This window comes from Episyrphus balteatus, chromosome 2, assembly GCF_945859705.1.
Source record: "Episyrphus balteatus chromosome 2, idEpiBalt1.1, whole genome shotgun sequence".
NCBI classification, from domain to species: Eukaryota; Metazoa; Arthropoda; class Insecta; order Diptera; family Syrphidae; genus Episyrphus; species Episyrphus balteatus.
This window is the reverse complement of record NC_079135.1, coordinates 122,106,171-122,126,392: the sequence shown is the minus strand read 5'-3', so window position 1 is coordinate 122,126,392 and position 20,222 is coordinate 122,106,171. Positions and strand designations below refer to the sequence as shown.

Here is a 20,222-nt window from a genome sequence, read left to right as displayed (position 1 = left end):
TTCAGCTGACCGATCACCATCAACAGACAGACCAACAACAACAACAACGAACAATTTATCATCCCCAGCACCAATTACAACCACAAGCACCACCCCTCACAATGCACCAAAAACCACGAAAGACAAAGTTAAACCATCATCTTCAACCACCACCACAAGTCCAACCACGAAACCATTTACTTCTCCATCTAAAGTTGATAACAGTACATCATCTAGATTTACTAAAACCGTTAAAGTTGAAAACGCCATAAATCGTGACACGACTACAAAGACAAAACGACAACCTAAATTAGAGCCGGAATCGGATTTGGAGACATCAGAACCATTGCGAGAACCTGAAGATCTTGATGAGGGTTATGTTCCAGATCGTAAGGGTAAAAAGAAACCGAATTCGCAGCGTCCAACTTCGGATGATGAAGGTTTTGAGCCTGATTCTCCAAGAGCAGGGTCTCCAACCAGTGACTTTGAGTATCGTCGACCTGAACAAGTGGAGACTTATGATGAGGAGGACTCTTATCGGAAGAAGACAAGTCGCACTGACAAGAAAGTGGTGACTAATGATTTCTTGAATACCGAAAGGAATGTGACCGAGACAAGGAGGACTCCGGTTGATGAACCAAAAAGACCGAAAGATCGCGAAGGACCAAAACGTCCGGGGCAAGATGATAAACCATCTTACAAAGGTGATACACCAAAAGGGCCTGATGATCAAGAGCCAAAAAGACCTCAGAGGCGTCCCAAGGACGAAGATACTGAGCCAAGCTCTTATCCAAAAGACCGAAAACCTTCGCAGTTGGTAGATGAACCTGGAAAGAAACCAAGTCCAAGTGATGAGCCAAGTGATACAGAAGAAACCAACCGTAGGCCTTCTTATCAAAAAGAACCGACTGATAAGCCATCACGACCAACGGAGACTTCAAGACCTAGAGGAACTAAGCCTCCATTGGAACGTAGTGAGACCTTTGAAGATCGTTGTCGTCAAATTCTGGGCATTGATTCAGAAACCGTTGTTGATCGGACTAAGAAAACCGAAGAATTCATTGAAACTGAACGAACAACAGTTGATTCGAAGCGTAGGCCATCTGGTCGGTCACCAAGTCCAACAAGGAAACAGCCTAGCGATACTGTTAGTATTGAAGATTGTGATGATGAAGATTTGGAACCTGAACGTAAGTATCCCAACAAGACAACAACTACGACAACTACAGTGAAAACAACTCGTGAACAGCCTCGAGATAAGTCTCCAAATAAAAAAGGACCTGGTGATCATCCACGCGATGAGTCTCCAGATGGAAAAGTTCCCAAAAGTGCTACAACTAATAAATATGATGAGACAACTACGACAACTTTAACAACAAAGATCACTGATGGACGTTCTCCATCACCGAAGCGAAAGTCTCCAAAGGATAGAGAAGATGATACCCGTCCAATTGGTCGTTCTCCATCAGAAAGGCCAGGAAGAGTTGATGAAACTACTACCATCAGGGAGACAACTAAAATTGTAGATGAAATTGATGAACGATCAACTCGTACAAAACCAGGAGATAAGTCTCCAAAAGAAACCCGCCCGAGAGAAAAATCACCTAGTGACACTGTTAGTATTGAAGATTGCGATGATGATGATGACGACGATTCACCTCGTAAATATCCAACTAACAAGACAACAAAAACTACCACAACAGTCACAACAACACGCGGACAACCTAGAGATAAGTCTCCACTTGAAAAAAGACCTAATAAACCACGTGACCAATCTCCAATTGATAAGCTTCCTAAAGGAACTACAACAAATAAATATGATGTAAAAACAACGGTAGTTACAACAACAAAGGTGACAGATGACCGATCTCCATCACCCAAACGAAAGTCTCCAAAAGACACCAATCCTGAAGATATTCGTCCAAGGGGTCGTTCTCCATCAGAAAGGCCAAACAAGGTTGATGAAACTACAACTGTCAGGAAGACCTCTAAAATTGTCGATGAAATTGATGAACAAACCACTCGTTCCAAACCTGGTTCTAAGCCAAGAGATAGGTTCCCAAGTGGAACCCGACCAAAAGAGCATTGGCCAAGTGATGATTCCGAAACTGATAGTCGTCCAAGAGATCGGTCACCATCTGAAAAGGGAACTTACTTTACGACTAGAGAAAAAACTTTCGATGTGGAGACTTCTAGTCCAAAATCTCCATTAAGAAAACCGGGCCGTGAAACAAGTCCAACTGACGAGTCTCCACGTCATAGATCTCCCAACAAGAAGCCAGTTCGTGGAACAAGTCCAACTGATAAGTCTCCACGTGATAGATCTCCAACAAGTAAGCCAGTTCGTGGAACAAGTCCAACTGACAAGTCTCCACTTGGAGAATCTCCATTCAGACAACCAGTTCGTGGAACAAGTCCAACTGATGAGTCTCCACGTGGTAGATCTCCAACGAAGAAGCCAATTAGTAGTCCAACTGACAAGTCTCCACGTGGTAGATCTCCAACTGATGAAACAATCATCTCCACCACTACGACAACTCATTCAACTACAACCGATGGTGTTATTGAAGATCGTTATCCTTCTTACACTCCAAGAAGCTATCCACGTGATCGTTCTCCTGTCGACAAACAGAAGCCCAAGCCTAAAACAACTGAAGAAGAAGAGCTTGTAATTGAAACTTCTAAGAAAACAAAGAAAACAACAACAGAAGAAATTCACGATGATGTCTTTGAGACTAAGAGACCTCGTGAAAAACAACCAGATACACGAGATGGCGCATACTTTTCTCAACCAAGGGATCAATCACCCTCTGAACCAGGAACATATCGTCCAAGAACAGATGAAAAACCTCGTGATAGATCTATTGAAAAGCCAACAACTAAGGAAACTGACGAGTTGATCACCAAGAGAACAACAAAAACAACAAAAGACACAATAATTGAAAGTGAATTTAACTCTCCACGTCCCAAAGATTCTCCCCGTGATCGATCTCCCAGTAAAAAACCTTTAACTGAAGACGTAACTGAATGTACACCTTCGTCACGTCCAAAGACCTATCCTCGTGATCAATCTCCCGTTAATGATCTCACACGACCAACAACAAGGGAAACTACTGAAACTCGCAGGGTAGATAAGACAACTGTCATAAATGATTTCTTGGACACTGAAAGGGGAGTTGATAGACCCCAGCGCCCTAAGGAAGATAAACCTTATGATGGTAAGACCCCTGAGAGATTAACTTCTACTCAACCAAGGGATTATCCTTTCAAGGACTCTCCAACCCAAAAACCTAAGGGTCCAGAGATAACAGACATCGACGAGACAAAAATCATTAAAACAACAAAGATCACTAAAGACAGCACAGTCGATAGGGAAGTTGAAGAACTTTTCCCATCAAACCGTCCTCGTGATCGGTCTCCAACTGAAAAACCAATCAGAAGTCCAAGAATTGTTACCACTGAGACTACAACAGAATATGGTATAACCAGTCGACCAAGAAGTCAGTCTCCTTCAGAAAAGCCAAGGAAACCAGTCGATTCTGAAGAAATTGATGAAACTTACATTCAGAAAACAAAGATTACTGAAGATACAACGATTACAACTGATTTGGATGAAGATATTGTTAAACCAAGTCGTCGACCAAGACCAACAGGAACTAAAGATCAACCTAGAGAAAAGTCTCCACAGAAATCAAAACCAAGTGATCGTTCTCCATCTCCTCGCTCGAAGTATCCAAGAGATCAAAAACCAAAAACTGAAGATCGATCACCAGTCGGAAAACAACCACGAACAACTGATAAAAGTCCTCGTAGAACTTCACCGGTAAAACCAACAACTTATCAATCTACCGATGAAGAAACTAATTTAGTGAAGAAAACAAAAACAACAAAAGTAACGACAACGTCAAGAGATGTTGAAGATGTAGACTTTGAAGATCGTCCACGTGACAGGTCTCCAATTGAAAAACCAAGAGGTTTCAGACCCATAAACGGTGATCAATCACCAAGGGATCGTCTTCGTGGACCATCACCCGCAAAGAAACCTGAAGATCGGGAACCAATTGACAGTGACTATGATGAAACTGTTGTCAAAAGAACAAATAAGACAACAAGAAACGAAACAACTCTTGAAGAGATAACTGATCTTTCATCGAAGACCTATCCCGAAGACAAACCAAGGGATAAATCTCCTTCGAAGCCTAGAGGACAAAGACCAACTGATGATCGTTCTCCGAAGAGTCCACGGGGAACTTCCCCCTCAGAAAAACCAAGGCCACGTGATAGGTCTCCAACTGAAAAACCTAGAAGACCACTGTTGGACGAAGAAACAATTGTTCAAACAACTTCTATAAAGACAACAACACTTGAAGATCAATCTCCAAAACGTTCTCGGGAGACTTCCCCTTCACGAGATTATCCTCGCGATAGGTCTCCATCTGGTAAGGCTAGGAAACCTGGCATGATCGATGAAATCTATGTGGAGAGTACTACAACTGAATCTACCACAATCAAGGATCGTTTGTCAAAAAGTCCAAGGGGAACTTCGCCATCAGAAAAACCTGGCCCCAGAGACTATCCCCGTGACAGGTCTCCAAGTGATAAGCCAAGGAATACAAAGCTATATGACGATGAAACAGTGGTTCAAACAACTACAACCACAGTTAAGGACCGTGTGACCAAGAGTCCTAGGGGAAGCTCCCCATCGGAAAAACCTGGTCCCAGAGATTATCCTCGCGATAGGTCTCCAAGCGATAAACCTAGGAAAACAAAGCTATATGACGATGAAACTGTTGTAGAAACAACTACAACCACAGTTAAGGACCGTTTAACAAAGGGTCCCAGAGGAACTTCTCCATCAGAAAAACCTGGCTCCAGAGATTATCCTCGTGACAGGTCTCCAAGCGATAAACCTAGGAAAACAAAGCTATATGACGATGAAACTGTTGTTGAAACAACTACAACCACAGTTAAAGACCGTTTAACAAAAAGTCCAAGGGGAACTTCACCAACAGAGAAGCCGCGCCCAAGAGATTATCCCCGTGACAACTCTCCAAATGACAAACCTAGGAAGACAAGGTTATATGATGAGACTGTTGTTGAAAAAACTACAACTGAGTCAACCACAGTTAAAGATCGTTTGACAAAGAGTCCAAGAGGAACTTCTCCAACAGAGAAACCTCGCCCAAGAGAATCTCCACGTGACAGGTCTCCAACTGATAAAAATCGTCCTCGTGGATTGTCTCCAACAGAAAAACCAAGCAGACGTCGACCCGTTGAAGAAAAACCTGATGAAACTTTTGTTAGAAAAACAACACGAGAGAGGAAAACTGTTAAGGAAACAACAGATGAATATGTTGATGATTGTTGTCCAGAACATCATCCTCGTGTCAAGTCTCCACTAAGAAAACCAAAAGAGACAAAACCAGTTGGAGAGACTGTTGTCAAGCGAACTGTTAAGACAACAACTGTTGATGACCATACAACTAAAACCACCCCACGAGGATCATCACCAACAAAGACATCACCTCGTGAAAGATCACCTACTCAGAAGCCTGGGTATGAGCGTTCTCCAAAAGATAGTCCCCGAAGAACCTCACCCTCAGAGAAACCGACTAGACGTCAACCAATTGTCACTGAAGTTGGAAAATCTGTTCAAAAGATTACTTCTAAGTTTAGCAAAGATATTAAGACCTCGGAAAAGGTTATTGTAAAAGATCATCCTCGAAGGAAATCACCATCAGAAAAACCAAGACGTTTACGTCCAACAAATGATGAGGAAACAGATGATGATGATGAAACAACTGAGACAATTATTGCTGTGTACACTATTGATGGTGAGACAGTTGAAAGTCATCCACGTGATTTATCTCCATCGGAAAAACCTAAGAGTTCTCCAAGAAAACCAAGTGGAGACTATCCCAACGGACCTCAAACAAATGGACATCATCCTCGTGGAATCTCTCCAACTGATAAACCACAAAGACGTCAACCCACTGATGAAGAAATCGAAGAGTCATTTACCTCGAGGACTAAGATAACAAAAGAACGGAATACTTTCGAAGAGGTTGATAGATATTCGGAAGCTGGTCAGCCTCGTGAATCGTCTCCAACAGGAAAACCAAGGGGACGTCAACCAACAGATGAGAGTATTGATATCACATTTGTCAAAAAGACCAGTAGAACACAAAAAGATGAAACTTCCTTGGAGGAAACTGAGTATCAGTACCCTGAAGATCGTCCCCGTGGCCGATCGCCATCAGATAAACCATCATTCAGGGTTTATCCTCGTGATTCTTCACCCACAAAGCCAACTGAAGAAGATGAAAAGTCTCCAATGCGAAAACCTCAGGTTCCCCAAAATTCGGAAGAAACTGTTCTCTACACAACTAAAGTGACAACAAGAATTGAAGATCATCCTCGTGATAGATCTCCATCTGATAAGCCTGGTCCGAGATCATATCCTCGCGATAAGTCTCCAATCGATAAACCAAGTGTAAAGGCTTACCCAAGTGACAAGTCTCCATTGGATAAACCAAGTCGAACAAGACCTAGTAAATTAGAAGAAACAACAAATCGAAGCACGACAGTAAGAAAAACTGTTCAAGAAACTGATCGTTATCCTAAAGGTCGTCCAGGAGATCAGTCTCCAAATGAGAAACCATCAACTCTTAGACGCCCAAGCAAGCTTTCATCTACAACAACCACAACAACTACCCGAAATCGATCAACTCTCGATGAGCAAGATATAACTCGAACTCCTCAACGTCCAAGAACTCAGCCATCTACTCCTGGTAAGGTTCCAACCAAGTCTACACCATTATCTTCTCCAAGAAGCCAACCAACTTCCGAAAGACGAATTCCAGCTGAATTACCGTCACCAGTTCGAAAACCCAAATCAACATTCGGAGTTACAACTAAAACCACAACAACAACTACAACAAGATCAACTGGAGCTTCACCACGTCCTAGGCTAACTACGGAAACACCGAAAAAGCCATCAAAACTTCCTCTGGAAACTAGACCAACTGCAAGGCCAGTTGAAAGGAAACTTTCACCAAGCATCTCACCAGACTCAAGTCCATCACGTCCAGGAAGCGATTTTGAAGTTGATTCACCATATCGTTCTCCAAATATGAGTCCTTCCCGAAAGTCTCCAAGTCCAACAAGGTCTGTTAAGCTCGAAGATATCACAACTACAACTACAACAAAGAAAACAACTTTGTTGACTGATAAGTCGTCCAAACCAAAAGTAACACATGTTACAACGGCCAAGTTCCAAATAACTCCACCAACATCACCAAATAAGGTGATCAACTCTCCAGAAATCAAATTCTCTCCATCGCCGAAGAAGCCTTCATCAAGGGTTCCAACACCAAAACCAAACAAATTCACTTCCGAAACAACTACAACTAAAAAGGTCACCAGCAAGATTTATAAAGATGGACTCATTCCGACAGATTCCGAAAGAGATTCTGAGGTCCCAACTGACGCTGAAGAGGTCGATACTCCATTACAACAGAAGCCTTCAACTAGAAAGCTTCCAGTTACCGAAAGGAAAGAATCTGCCCCGGTTCACCGTGTGACAAAGATAAACAAAGACATCCAAATGTCAAGGTCTACAAGTGAGAATATCATTAAGACCCCGATCACAAAACGCCCTGTTAGACATGAACCTCTTGAACCTCAGCGTGAAGTTCCAAGCTCTAGGCCCACTGTTAACGACCGATCTTCACCAAAAACTGAACGTCGTCCTAGCAAGCATCTGAGCACAAAAACTATCAACTTGACTGCATTCGATAAGGTCATAAACAGTGAAGACATGGAAAATGTTGTCATTGATATACAACATGCGAAGAGTTCTAGGGAACCATCACCGAACAAGATCGTTCCAACTCCTGTTTCGGTCGATATGTACACGGGAAAGCCTCGCTATCCCGATGTTGTTCAAGAACCTGAAGATGAGCCAAAGAAAAAGCCAACTGTCAAAAACATCCCTATATTTGAAGAAGAAACAAATGATTTTGTCGGATGTCAGATAACTGAGGTCAATGAAGAAACTCACGAAAACACAGTTAGAGCTCGTACAACAAAATTCATTGAAAAAGAGTCAAGTCCTCAACGACAAACTCCAAGAATTGTCACTGGTGATAATGTTGATAGTGAGTGTTTGCTCAGTGTCCACGATAAGGTCTCCAAATTCATAAGCACTGCTGAAGAAGTTAGTAAACCAAAGACTTCAGCTCCCTTCCGTCGGGATGTTCCAGAAAAAGACATGCCTGAAGACGATGAATGCCTTTTAACGGTCGATGAAAAAGTAAGCAAGTTCTTGAAAACTGCCGATAGCGTTACCAAGGAGGTTATAACTTCGAAACCTCGTCGAGTAGAACGTCCAAGTATTGAAGACTTGGATGAAGATCTCAAGACCGATGAGTGTGTTTTGAGTGTTTCAGAAAAAGTCAATAAATTCACAACAAAAGCTGAAAAACTTGCTCCCTCAGCTCCACAAAGGTCTCCCGAACTGGTAGCACGTATCGAGAGACAGATTTCTAGACAAAGTGACGTTGAGTCTGAGGGTCCTGAAAGCGAAGACAGTCCGGCTTCGGTAAGAAAATTCAAACCATCTTCGCCGTTAACTGAGAGAACTGAAAGAAAATACACAGAACGTCAGATTGATATTCTTTCGAGACCATCGGTTTGGGAAAAGAAACCTAAGCCTGATGTCAAGCTTGATGATATATTTGGCTATAAGCCGGAAGATGTACCAAGGGACGAAACTCATCCTGACGAAGAAAAGTCTAAACCAGTTAAGACAACAGGTTCTGTATCGAAGAGAAAAGAATTGTTTGAGAACAAAGTGTCTACCAACAAGACTACAACAACAACCAAACAAAGCTCTCCAGAGAAACGTCCAAGTAGGCCATCAAAGTCTCCTTCTGAAAGACGTCCATCTGACGACTCAGACTCTAGATACCCGAACGAATTTGTTCCACGATATGTTGATGGTTATCCAAATCAGCATCCAGATGATGATGTTCATGAAGATGTTTACGGATCTTCGAAAACTCGTCGTGTTTATGAGACTTCAAGTCGTGAAACAACAACTATTCATCGATCTCCCGAACGTTCTCCTACACGTAAATCCAGTCATCCTGAAATCAGGCCACTTCCAACTACAAACAAATCTCCACGACAACAACAACAACCCGAAGACAAAACAACACCATCACGTAGGTATTCAGAAGATCATTCACCCAGGTATCCAACTAGAGATCAGCCTTCAGCTGATCGCTACATGGAAACACGTGAAGCTTCCGAGCACACAACTCGTAGAAGATCATCCACACAAGAATATCCAGAACGTAGAACTCCATATACCAATGGTTCACCTTCCCCATCATCACTTAGAAAGCAACAACAACAACCTGTTGAAGAGCCTGAAGATTATACCTTCAGCTCTAAGCGGGACGAAACAACTACACATCATCACAACACTACACGTACTGCTCCGCGCAGTCCAAAAGACAGTCCCTTAACTCCAAATTCTTTTCTAGATGATGAAGATCATGATCATTCACCAGCTCGTTCAACAAGCACGGTCTCGTCCCATAAACAAGTTACGACTAGCAGAACTAGTATGACGAAACGTCTAACTGAAGATACTTCAAGGCGTCCTAGACGTCCTTCTGGTAATGAACCAACTACCCCAACATCAACCGGCAGAACTCCAAGATCTCGAGCTGTCCCAGAAACTGTGGCAGCACGTCGCAATATCTTCGAGAAAACTCCCGGAGATATCTCTCCAATGCCATCTGGCAGACGACCATCTTACATGGAACCAACTAAGAGTTCCCTTGAACACCGTAAAGATTCTCTCGAAATAACAAAGACAAACTTCTCCCGTAAGTCTTCAATGGAAGAAGAACCCTACGAGCCAAGTCCAAGGACTTCTGTAAAATTCGGTGTTGGTCTAAAACATAAAGAAGAACCGAAACCGAAGAGAAAGTTAAGTTCTTCTGATATTCCAAATATTGAAGATGTCTTCGAATTGGAACTTCTCGAAGAGATGTTGAATATTGTCACTTTGTATGAACAAAGAAGACGTATTCGTGCTCAGATTCGAGTTGTGAAGAAGCTTCTTGAAACGAAGACCAAAGAAGAAGTTTCAAGAATGACGAAGATCAGTACGATCCGGAAGACTTCATCGTCTTCTGTAAGGGAAAGTCCAACTCCAAAAAGAGAATCCCGACCAGAAAGATACCAACCCACAGACGATGATATTGATTCCGAATCGATTATTGAATCTCGCCATGTTGAAGAACACGAAGAAATCATCCGAGAACGTAGCATAAGTCCCCAGACCAAGACCAGTAGAATTGTAACTAAGGTTACTGAAGTCCGGAAAATTGCAGAACCATCTTCAACACCAAATAAACGAACACCTCTTAAAACAAAAGACGAACCAAAAGAATCAAAACCAATTTGGGCTACAAAGAATATTCTGAAGAAACCATCAGAAAATGAGAAGGTTACTCGAGCTTTGTCGGCTAAGAAAACTACTTCAACATCATCGTCTTCAATGTCAAGAACTCAGCAACAGACACATCGTCAGCGAGTATCGACTGATGATGATTGTGTAACATCGAGTTATGGTATTGGACCAACAGATGAAGACGGCAGACCATTGTTTGGTATTCGGGCTCTTAAGAAGAAGACAACAACCAATAATAACACTGTTCAGCCCAGTGAAACCACAAAAGGTAAAAATTTAACTCTCCACTTTTTTTAAACCTTTTTTTTTAACTTTTGTTCTATTTTAGTCACCGGAACTGTTATAACGGAAAAATATTATTCAGAAAATGGAGCCGAACCTGTTGGTGAACGTAAAGTAACCGTATACTCGACAAATCCTGAAGATTTGGTAGATTTGGAAACACAATACGATCGTCGTGATAGTGAGACTGTTAAACGTGAAAAACTCTCCAAAGATGGTGTAACGACTGTTACTAAGGTTCAGAAAATTGGAAAATATAAGGTAAGTTCTAAATTTCTTGTCTAATCGATAACGTTACTCTAAAATCGGTCTTCCCCCTTTTTAGCCTGGTGAAATCCCCTCATTGACAGATGATGCCGAATTTTCGAAATCATCTTCGAAAATAGTTCGTCGTGGATCGGTCAAAGAAATGAGTGAAAAGTTCATTCGCAAAGAGTCATCGTCGTCTGTAACAGAAAAGTCTAGCAGTGGTTATCCAAAAGCTGGTTTAATTTTACGTACACGAACAAATTCTGGTGCAACTGCTGATACAGCCGATCAGTATGAAGTTCGTGGAAAGTCTACAGAATATGATTATGAATCTGAAGATGATGTCGAAATTCGAACATCGAGGAAACATTCGAAAGTTGTGACTGAAAGTGAAGATGAAACTGAGATTCGGCGAAAGGTTAATACAAGGTCATTTTTAAATAGTGGTGGTTCTAAGGTGACAGGAGTCGATGATGTGCTGGATAGAATGAGGAATGCTGATAATGGTAAGGATTTTTATTGGCACTTGATTCTAGTGTGAATGTGCCTTAAAAAAATATTAAATTACTGAATACATTTTTATACTTGTTTTTTTTTTTTTTAGTTGTTGTGGATGGTGATACAATGGAAGATCGTGAAGCAAGATCATTGTTAAATAAATTCCTTGGGGCAAGTGTACTAATGTCAGGCATGGAATCAATGATTCCACAAATGGAACTTAGAAAGTCGACAGCAGGTGCTGATAATAAACAAGAGGTAAGTGGTGAACATTAAATAAAACTGTTAATTCCCAAAAAAAAAGATAAAGATTTAAAATTCGGAACAATCCGCTAAAGTGGAGACTTTCATTTAGAGACCTGTCAAATTTTAAAAATCTCTGTTTTTAGTAACGTGGGAAAAGGGAAATAGATAGGAAAACGAGTTAATTTACTTTTTCGCAATAAAAAGGTTCTAAGCTTCTAAAAACATCTGACAAAGTGGAGACTTTTGTTTAGAAACCTATTAAGTAAAAAAAAACTTGAAAAAGAGAGTTCGTTCTTAGGAAATCATAGAGAGACGAGGTTAATAATTTTTTTGTAGAAATAAAAACGTTTTAAGTTTCTCAAGCATCCGAAAAGGTGGAGACTTTTATTTAGAGGCCTGTCAAATTTCAAAAACTTGAAAAATAGCGTTCGCAATAAGGAGGGAGGAAAGAAATGGGAGGAGAATTGATGGAGAGACGAGGGATACAATTTTTTTCGAAATAAAAAGGTTCAGTGTTTCTAAAACATCTAAAAAGGTGGAGACTTCTATTTAGAGACCTGTCAAATTTTAACAACTTTAAAAAAGCCTTCGGTTTTAGGAAATGATAAAGAGACGAGATAAGTAATTTTTTCGTCCAAATAAAAAGGTTGTAAAACATACAAAAAGGTGGAGACTTTAATTCAGAGACCTGTCAATTAAAAAAAAAAACTTTAAAAAAAGTTCGTTTTCGAAAAAAGGAAATTAAAGTTGATAGAGACAAAGAAAATAAAATATTTTTATCGAAATAAAAAAGGTTTAAAGCTTCTTTAACATCCGAAAAGGTGGAGACTTCTATTTAGAAGCCTATGATGGCGAAATTTTGAAAGAGTGCACAAAGGGTTATATTTTTTTTCCTCAAACAATTTGGTCTTTTAGAAATTGGCTTAGCCTCGAAAATCTAAGTTTATTTATACCTTTTGTTTCTCTAATAGAATAGGTACATTTAAGCTTACATTGTAACCAAAAGGTCACTGTCCTCTTAAAATACAGATAGCGATCCCAATCATTAAAAAAGATATAAAATTCTTTTTTTTATTTTGCTTCTCCACCTAAATTCCTTTCCACAACTAAACTATATAATGCCACACTGACCTCTAAAAATATCCACACTATGTGTCTGCATTGCATTTTTTTTTGTGTATCCAGAAAAATTCACCACAAGACAAGATTTACATACAAACTGACTTCAATAAGTAGTGTGTGATGATTTCCAAAAATAGTTTTTTTTTCTATTACAACTAAATAGCAGACTTTTGGGTTGTTGTATAGTTCGACGATCCCCCAAAAAGGAAAACTTGAACCAACAAAAAGTTCTTGTACTCAAAAACGGATTCAAGAGAATAATTATACACGAATATATCATCGTCGTTCTCGTTCATTAAAAATTCATTTTTTTGTTCTCTATTCTCTGAATTGCGGTATACCACCCTTGACCATAATGTGCATATATTTAAAAATTTTAAATGCACGCAACTGACTTAAGAGAGAACTATATTTATTAACTATAGAAAAGTATTTTAAACCGAAAAAAAAATAATAATAAGCCAGAAGACAAGAGAACCAATTATCAGGTGTATGGATCCATGCGCATGTGCATTCGACTGATACCAGGAGCGGATTTAGGGCTGAATGATGTCATAGTGTTTGTTTGTTGAAAATTGAAATATTATGATTCAATTGAAAAAAAGTCATTTTCATCCCTTAAACTACTATTTCCTAAAAAAAAAGATTATAATTGATTCTGAATTTAAAGAGCCCTAGTCTAAAAACAGTGGTGTAGAAATGTTTAAGGCAAAAGGGAAGCTCCAAAAGAAAAACAAACCGACAAAACGAATATTGCATTTTTTTAAAAAAATTTTTAAAGGTTTTGGGGAATGTCAAATCCTTATTCCTGAATTGCTTCATTTGAAAGTTCTCTTGTTTCCAGTGTAAAAGCAAAGGTTTTGGAATCAAATTTAAAAGATTTAATACAACCCAAAACGCCTATGATCCGGCTCGAAGGACCAATTTAAAAATTCTATAGCTAACATAATGGTTGATAACTAATTTTGTGTTTTTGTACAGTGCGAGTGCTTTAACTGCCTGAATATAAAAATTTAAAGGATAAAGTTAAGTTAGAAGTCCAAATTCGTGTAGCACGGCCAAAGAAAAAATATTTACGGAAATTTAAAAATTTTCGAAATCGAATATTTTATATTCCATTTCAAAAGAGGAATGAAATTGCCACTTTAGAAATGAGAATTCCGAAAGTGAAATTTGTTTACCCTATAAATAAATAGTTAAAAAAAAAAGAAACATTTCGAAATTCGAAAAAAACCTAATCCGAAAGTGGAATTAAAAGTACTACTTTTTTTTCATTTCCAAAGTTTTAGAAAATAGTTTTCAAGGTAGTAAATGTCGCAAATTAAACTGTGTCAACAATTTTTCGATATTGTTCATATAAAGAAAGGTATAGATCAACAAAGTTGAAAAAAGTTTTAAGCTTTGTAATTTTAAAAATAATCAAGATTTTGAGATATGTAACATAAATTTCCCTTTTCAATATCTTTCAGAAAAAAATTAATTTTGAAAAAAATATTTACTTTTAGGACGTTTTAATATAGCGTTTTGCATAAGTAATTTTGCAACAAAAAAAAAATTACCGGTGATGTAATTCGACGTCAAAATATTCACGTCGACCTGTTAATATTCAAGTACATATTTCAAAAACGTGACGTTCCAGTGAAAATTTGACTTCGGGTTCGGAATCATAACACAAAAATTCAAAGTAGGGTTTGGTTCAAGCTTTATGTATGCCGACCAGTGTTATTGCATAACTTAGAAGGTTTTTGAAATGATCTATTGATTTGTTTTGCCAAATTTTGAAGGAGAATTTTTTTCAATTTCCTGAAATCATTAAAATGTACCAAATTTTCGTTTAATTTCAAAAACTCAAAACGTAGATATTAAAAAAAAAATGTTTTTAACGGTCATTTCTTAAAGAAAATGCTTGTAAATAAATTCCAAATTTGCAAAGTAAACTTCGAAAAAATATCTAAATAATTTCGAAATTTTAGAAACACTTTTCTACTTAATTTTCGAAAACTTGAAAGCAAAAACCTTTTAGATGTGTTTTAATTTTTTAAAGTAGATTTTCTTGCCCTTTGGTAAATGGCGCCCGATTTTAATAGCTACCAGATCCGTAACTGACCAAACTAAATTGTGGGCATAATTTAAAAACAATCTCAACAGCTACGAATGAGCTTCTATTTAATCTAAATCGTGTACCTAGTAGTTCGGAACGCTGAACGCTGCTCCTCAAAGTAGAAAATCGGTTTCGCAAAAATTTCAGTACAGCATAGACCACGGTCAAATTAACATCTTAATGATAATTTGTTTTTTACTCTAATTTTTGATACATATATTTTTTTTTTTTTGAAATAACGGGATAAGGTTTTTTGATTTTTTTAAGTTCTTAAATAAATCTATAAATAATACCTATTATAGTGTTGAAGAAAAATAAATTTAATTAATATTTTTCTAATTAATTAATTAATTAATATTTATGTCAAATTAAACTCAAAATTTTGAGTTTTCAATTAATTTTTTCTTACTATTCGATTGTATATCTCAAAAAAAAACTTGTGTTCCGTGTGCATAAGTGTTACGAAATAGAATTTTTCAAATATTTATACATTTTTTGAAAAAAAAAGCTTATCTATACAGTTTTTTTGTGTGTTTTTAAGTAAATAAATACGAACTTGATTCAAATCTGCCGTCGCATCCCGTCGTCGATAGTAAAGAAAAAAAAAAACTATATCTTATGCTGTACTCATCATCATCTCCATCAAATACCACAGAGGATATCTATTTTTTTTTTCGATTTCGAATTTTGAAAAGTTCATCGAATGTGCAAGCATATATAAAATACACCTGAACTTTTAATGGAAATTAAATAAAAAAAAATAAAATAAATAAACCAAAATAACGAGAAAAAAAAGAGAAAAAGAAGAAAAAAAAAATAAACGAAGGGGAGAGAATATAACCACATTTTGAAAAAAAAAAGATCTAAAAGAAAACTCTGTACATTCGAAAATAGATTCGTAGTCATACTATTTTTACGAATACGAAGAATTTTTCTATCCGTTCAGAGATTTTTCAGAAGTTGCGAGTTTTTGTATGATTTTTGTTCTTTGCACGGAACGCCGCGTCGCATCGTCGTGTGTTCTCTGGGAATAATCACAACAACGCAACATTAAGGAGGATTTGGATCTTACATATTATTTTTTTGGGATAAACGCATATCATCATTATAGAAGCGCTATAGAACACACCATTGCGTGTTGAAAATATTCCACAGCTGAGGTGAGTTTCCAAAATAAGTTTTTTGTGAATAGGAAATAGCGCAGCGCAATTTTGTATGTGACAAAAAAATGCAAAAAAAAAAACAAAAAATAATTCGGCTGTGCATTTGTGTGTTTCTGCTCCTGGCGTTGATTTTTACTTCTCCTTTTTTACTTTGAGTATTAAAGTAATTTTAGAAAATTGTTTTAAAATGATTTTGAAATAATTTTCCATTCTAATTTTGCAATCAGTTTAGTTTAAAGGCGGTTCAAGTGTGGATAGTTTTAGTATTTTAGTTTTTTTTGTATTATTTTTTGTTTTGTTTAAATTTTATAAGGTTTTGGTAGAAAATAGAAATTAAGTTTGAAAAAAAGTAAAATGAATATTTTTGAAGTTTTTGCATTCTTTTTTGTCCTGGGAGATTATGTTGTAAGTTTTTTCTGTTCTTCTGATTTATTTTGATAAAAAAATGTAACACCGCAAATAAATAAATGGGACATGTGTATTGTATGGTGCGACTAATTTTGAGGAATTTGATGTGTGGGCTTGAATGTTTTTATATTTGAGGTAATTTATAAACACGCAGCTGTTTTGCGTTCGGCATAGTTTTTTCGTTGTTCCGCAAAATAGATTAGGCATATGAAAACAAAATATATTATGTATTTAGATTGTTTTTAGATAAACCTAATTTATTTTTTTTTTGTTTTGACCAAAAAATTATTTATTTTTTGAGAAAAATGGCAAAATTAATAGCCGGTATTAGCGACGAAACTAGAAGGTATGAAAATAAAACTGATAAGAGGAATGAATAATTCGTATTCTTATTTGAAAAATCGTGCTCTTTGTGTAAAAGACAATTTTTTTATAATCTAAACTTCTTTTCTGCTTGAGATTCACAGGAGCACAAAATTTTGATAATGGATAATAAATACATACATATTTACAAAAACTTCAGTCTTTAAGCTCCGTTTTCTTCTTTATTTTGCGTTATTATGAATTCGAAGATCGCCCACACAACTGCATTACATTAGTGGTCTGTCTGTCGGGAAGCCTACCAATCTTTATTATTTCATTTTTGGGTCCAATTAATTGATGATGTTTTTGAAATTGTTTGTACAAGGAGTTAAAAGGCCTTATATAATGCCTTATATAATGCCTTATATAATATAGCCGGTTAAATAGAAGAACATTAAAATTTGAATAAAAAATTTAAATGAACTCTTTTAATTCTAGACAGAAACTTAATAAAGGAAATTATAGAATCACAGTCTCCACAGCTTTAAAAAGGACTATTAACTTTTTTTGGTCTATGTTTCCATTTATTTATTTTTTTATGAATGCTCGGAAAAGGCAACTGTACATTAAAAAAATGTAATTATTCATTTTACACTTTGTGCCCAACAGGCTTTATAAACTGTTGTCGTTTTCTATTGACGAATCTCAGAATGTGATTTGTGAATCTGGCAGGGGGGGTGAAGAGGGGAAATAGTGGAAAAATATCAGATTTCATGATGATTTTGCGTCTTGAGATTCAAAAAAATGACAAAAAAATAAATCTGAGATTCAAGAATCTGAATCTGGATTTTTAGCAAGATTCACGCATACAAACACACGCACTTTCACACACACTCCTCTGTTTGACATTTGTCTGAACATTTGTTGTTGTTTTTTTTTTATACGTACAGATTTCGTACACAATTACAAAACTAGATTTCATATTCTATTTGCAGTGGAAAATCTGAAATTTTTACACAAAAATCTCAAAATTCAATAGAAAACGACATGTGTTGGGCTTTTGTCCTGTTGATTCCTCGATTATATCATGTACCGTTAAATAGAGTTACTTTGCTGCTTTTTAAGACAACTGAAAAAACTGATTAAAATAATTTCATATTTTTTTCTTAACCGTTTATTATTCACGTACAAGAGTATACATTAAAAATGTGATAAGTATTTTATTCACGACTTGTAATGTTTTTTCATTTGATTGAAAAGTCGCAAAGTTGTTTAAAGGCCAAATTTTTTACTGTCGTCGTAAATTTATATTATCCACTGTGTTCACTGCGGTATTTTGATAACAAAAAACGAATAATTCGTGAGCGTCAAACGCTTTAGAAATTGTGGGGTAAAGTAACAAATGCAGTGGCAAAGTAATCCCGTTTTATGGTATGATGTTGACTGTAATTTGAACAAATTTGGAAATGCTGTTTTTCAATTTTTGGGGGAAGTATAATGCATTTCTCATAGCGTTTGTGCCACTTTTTGTATATCCTTGGTCATCCAACAAATATAATGTACCGTGTTTGTTTACCGGTTTAAACACATTTTTTGCAGTTATAATCGGCCTTTGAAATAAAAAATAAATTGCATGACACCCATGTGAAAGGTTTTGAAGTAATTTAATTTTTTTTAATTTAATTTACGACGCAACGCGTTGATTTCGTTGACTGTCCAATTTTGTATCGCTAACTGTCATAGAACCTTTTTCTTGAGTTTTTTCGGTTACGACTTAACCGATTTAAAGAACATTTTTGTGTGGACTTGGAAGCTATACTCTTAAAACTAAACGAAATTGTTAAAAATCCTATTTTTGGATTCTTAAAAAAACCTTCTCAATTTTTTTTTTGAAAAATCAATTACTTGAAAACGGATTGATAGCTATTTAAAAAAATTTGCTTTTTAAATGTTGATAATTTTAGTCTAAGAGCCCACAGCAAATTTTGGGAGTGGAGGTATAACCAAAATGTAAGTATGCAGTTTCATAGCCTTACGCGTTCTTATAACGAATTCAAAAGTCTGGCAGCTTTAAATCGTGGCTTTGTATTGTTTTCAGAGGGTTGAAAAAGGTGAGTTTTCCAATTCATATAAGTAGGCTAAATTCACACTATTTCATATTCTTTAATAGAGCAACTGATGCTCTGTCATTTTCCCTAAGCTTGAAGACATCAATCTTGACGATGCTATTAATAGAACTCAAGATATAAGCTTTTTAAGCGGCTTTGTTTTGGAGACTTTACTGTTTAACTTTTTGTTTGTTGTTGTTTTGAACTCAAAACTCTCCAAGAAGATAGTTGATATGGTTTTAGTTAAAAAATTTCTATTTGTCGTATTGAGGCTTAGGAGAAATGACAGAGCATCATTCCTTATATTCAGGATGTGAATTTTTGCTTCCTTAGCCTTCTCACATTAATTGGAAAACTCGCGTTGTTTAACCCCCAGAAAACCATATAAAGCCGTAATTTAAAGCTGCTAGACTTTCGAATACGTTATTAGAAGGCATAAGGCTATATAACTGCATACTCACATTTTGGTTATACCAACAAAATAGAAAATTATGTTGTAATTAAGAATGCATGAAGGAAATCTAGTTTAACTCAACAATTCAATTCGAATTTCCAATCGAGATTTTCTTAAAAAAATGTTGAACTTTAAAATTCAAACACAAAACATGTGTAAATGGTTTAGCTGACTGTACAGGGAAAAGTGCATATGTAACTTGTACTTGACCTCAAATTTAAATAAAATTTGACAAATGGTCTCGAAATACATGTATTTTTCAAATTCATTAATTTGTTAACAAAAAGGAAAAACCAAAATTCGACAAGGTTAATTAAATGTCATTGCTCCTGTCATCCCAAAATCAATTCAAATAAAAAAAAAATACGCCTCATTTAAAATGCATTTAAAATAGCAACAAAGCAATTTGTTCAAAGTAGAGGCGCACAAATTAATCTTATTTCATCTGGCAAGGCGCACATGTGGGCCACAATCATTTCTCACTCAAAAAAATCTTCCGCATTTCAGCCAAATTAAAAAAAAATAAAAACACCTTCTGTGCTGTCATATAAAAGTGCAAAAAGTCTCTCCGTTTTCGTCGTCGTCGGTTAGTCCAACGACAAAGAAATTCGTACACACCGTTAATTTTTGTTAATATTTTAGCACGATTCAAAAAGAGTGAAATGACAAAAATAGATCTTTGCAAAATAAAATGTATAAAACAAAAACAAGCAATCTCCATGTCCGTGTCCGTTCGGTTCAAATCTTCAATTTTCTCTCAGGGAAACTCATTAAAATTGACGTATATGTTTTCATACAATTTTCATTTGAGTTTTCAATA

General features: G+C 36.6%; 1 protein-coding gene across 11 annotated transcripts in view; it reads left to right on the top strand.

Annotated features, from left to right (window-relative positions):
- LOC129911845 (microtubule-associated protein futsch) overlaps positions 1 to 20,222 on the top strand; it is a 90,312-nt gene that overhangs the window by 51,113 nt on the left and 18,977 nt on the right. For 10 of the 11 annotated variants that reach the window (XR_008771705.1, XR_008771704.1, XM_055989820.1 and 7 more), the window contains 4 exons: positions 6 to 10,736; positions 10,797 to 11,011; positions 11,076 to 11,505; positions 11,604 to 11,755. Coding sequence is in view for 9 of the 11 variants with exons in the window: in XM_055989820.1 (XP_055845795.1) it covers positions 6 to 10,736; positions 10,797 to 11,011; positions 11,076 to 11,505; positions 11,604 to 11,755 (11,528 nt within the window). In the remaining 2 variants the exon portion in view is untranslated. The remainder of the gene's footprint in view (positions 1 to 5; positions 10,737 to 10,796; positions 11,012 to 11,075; positions 11,506 to 11,603; positions 11,756 to 20,222) is intronic. The other variant, XM_055989823.1, reaches the window with a different exon arrangement.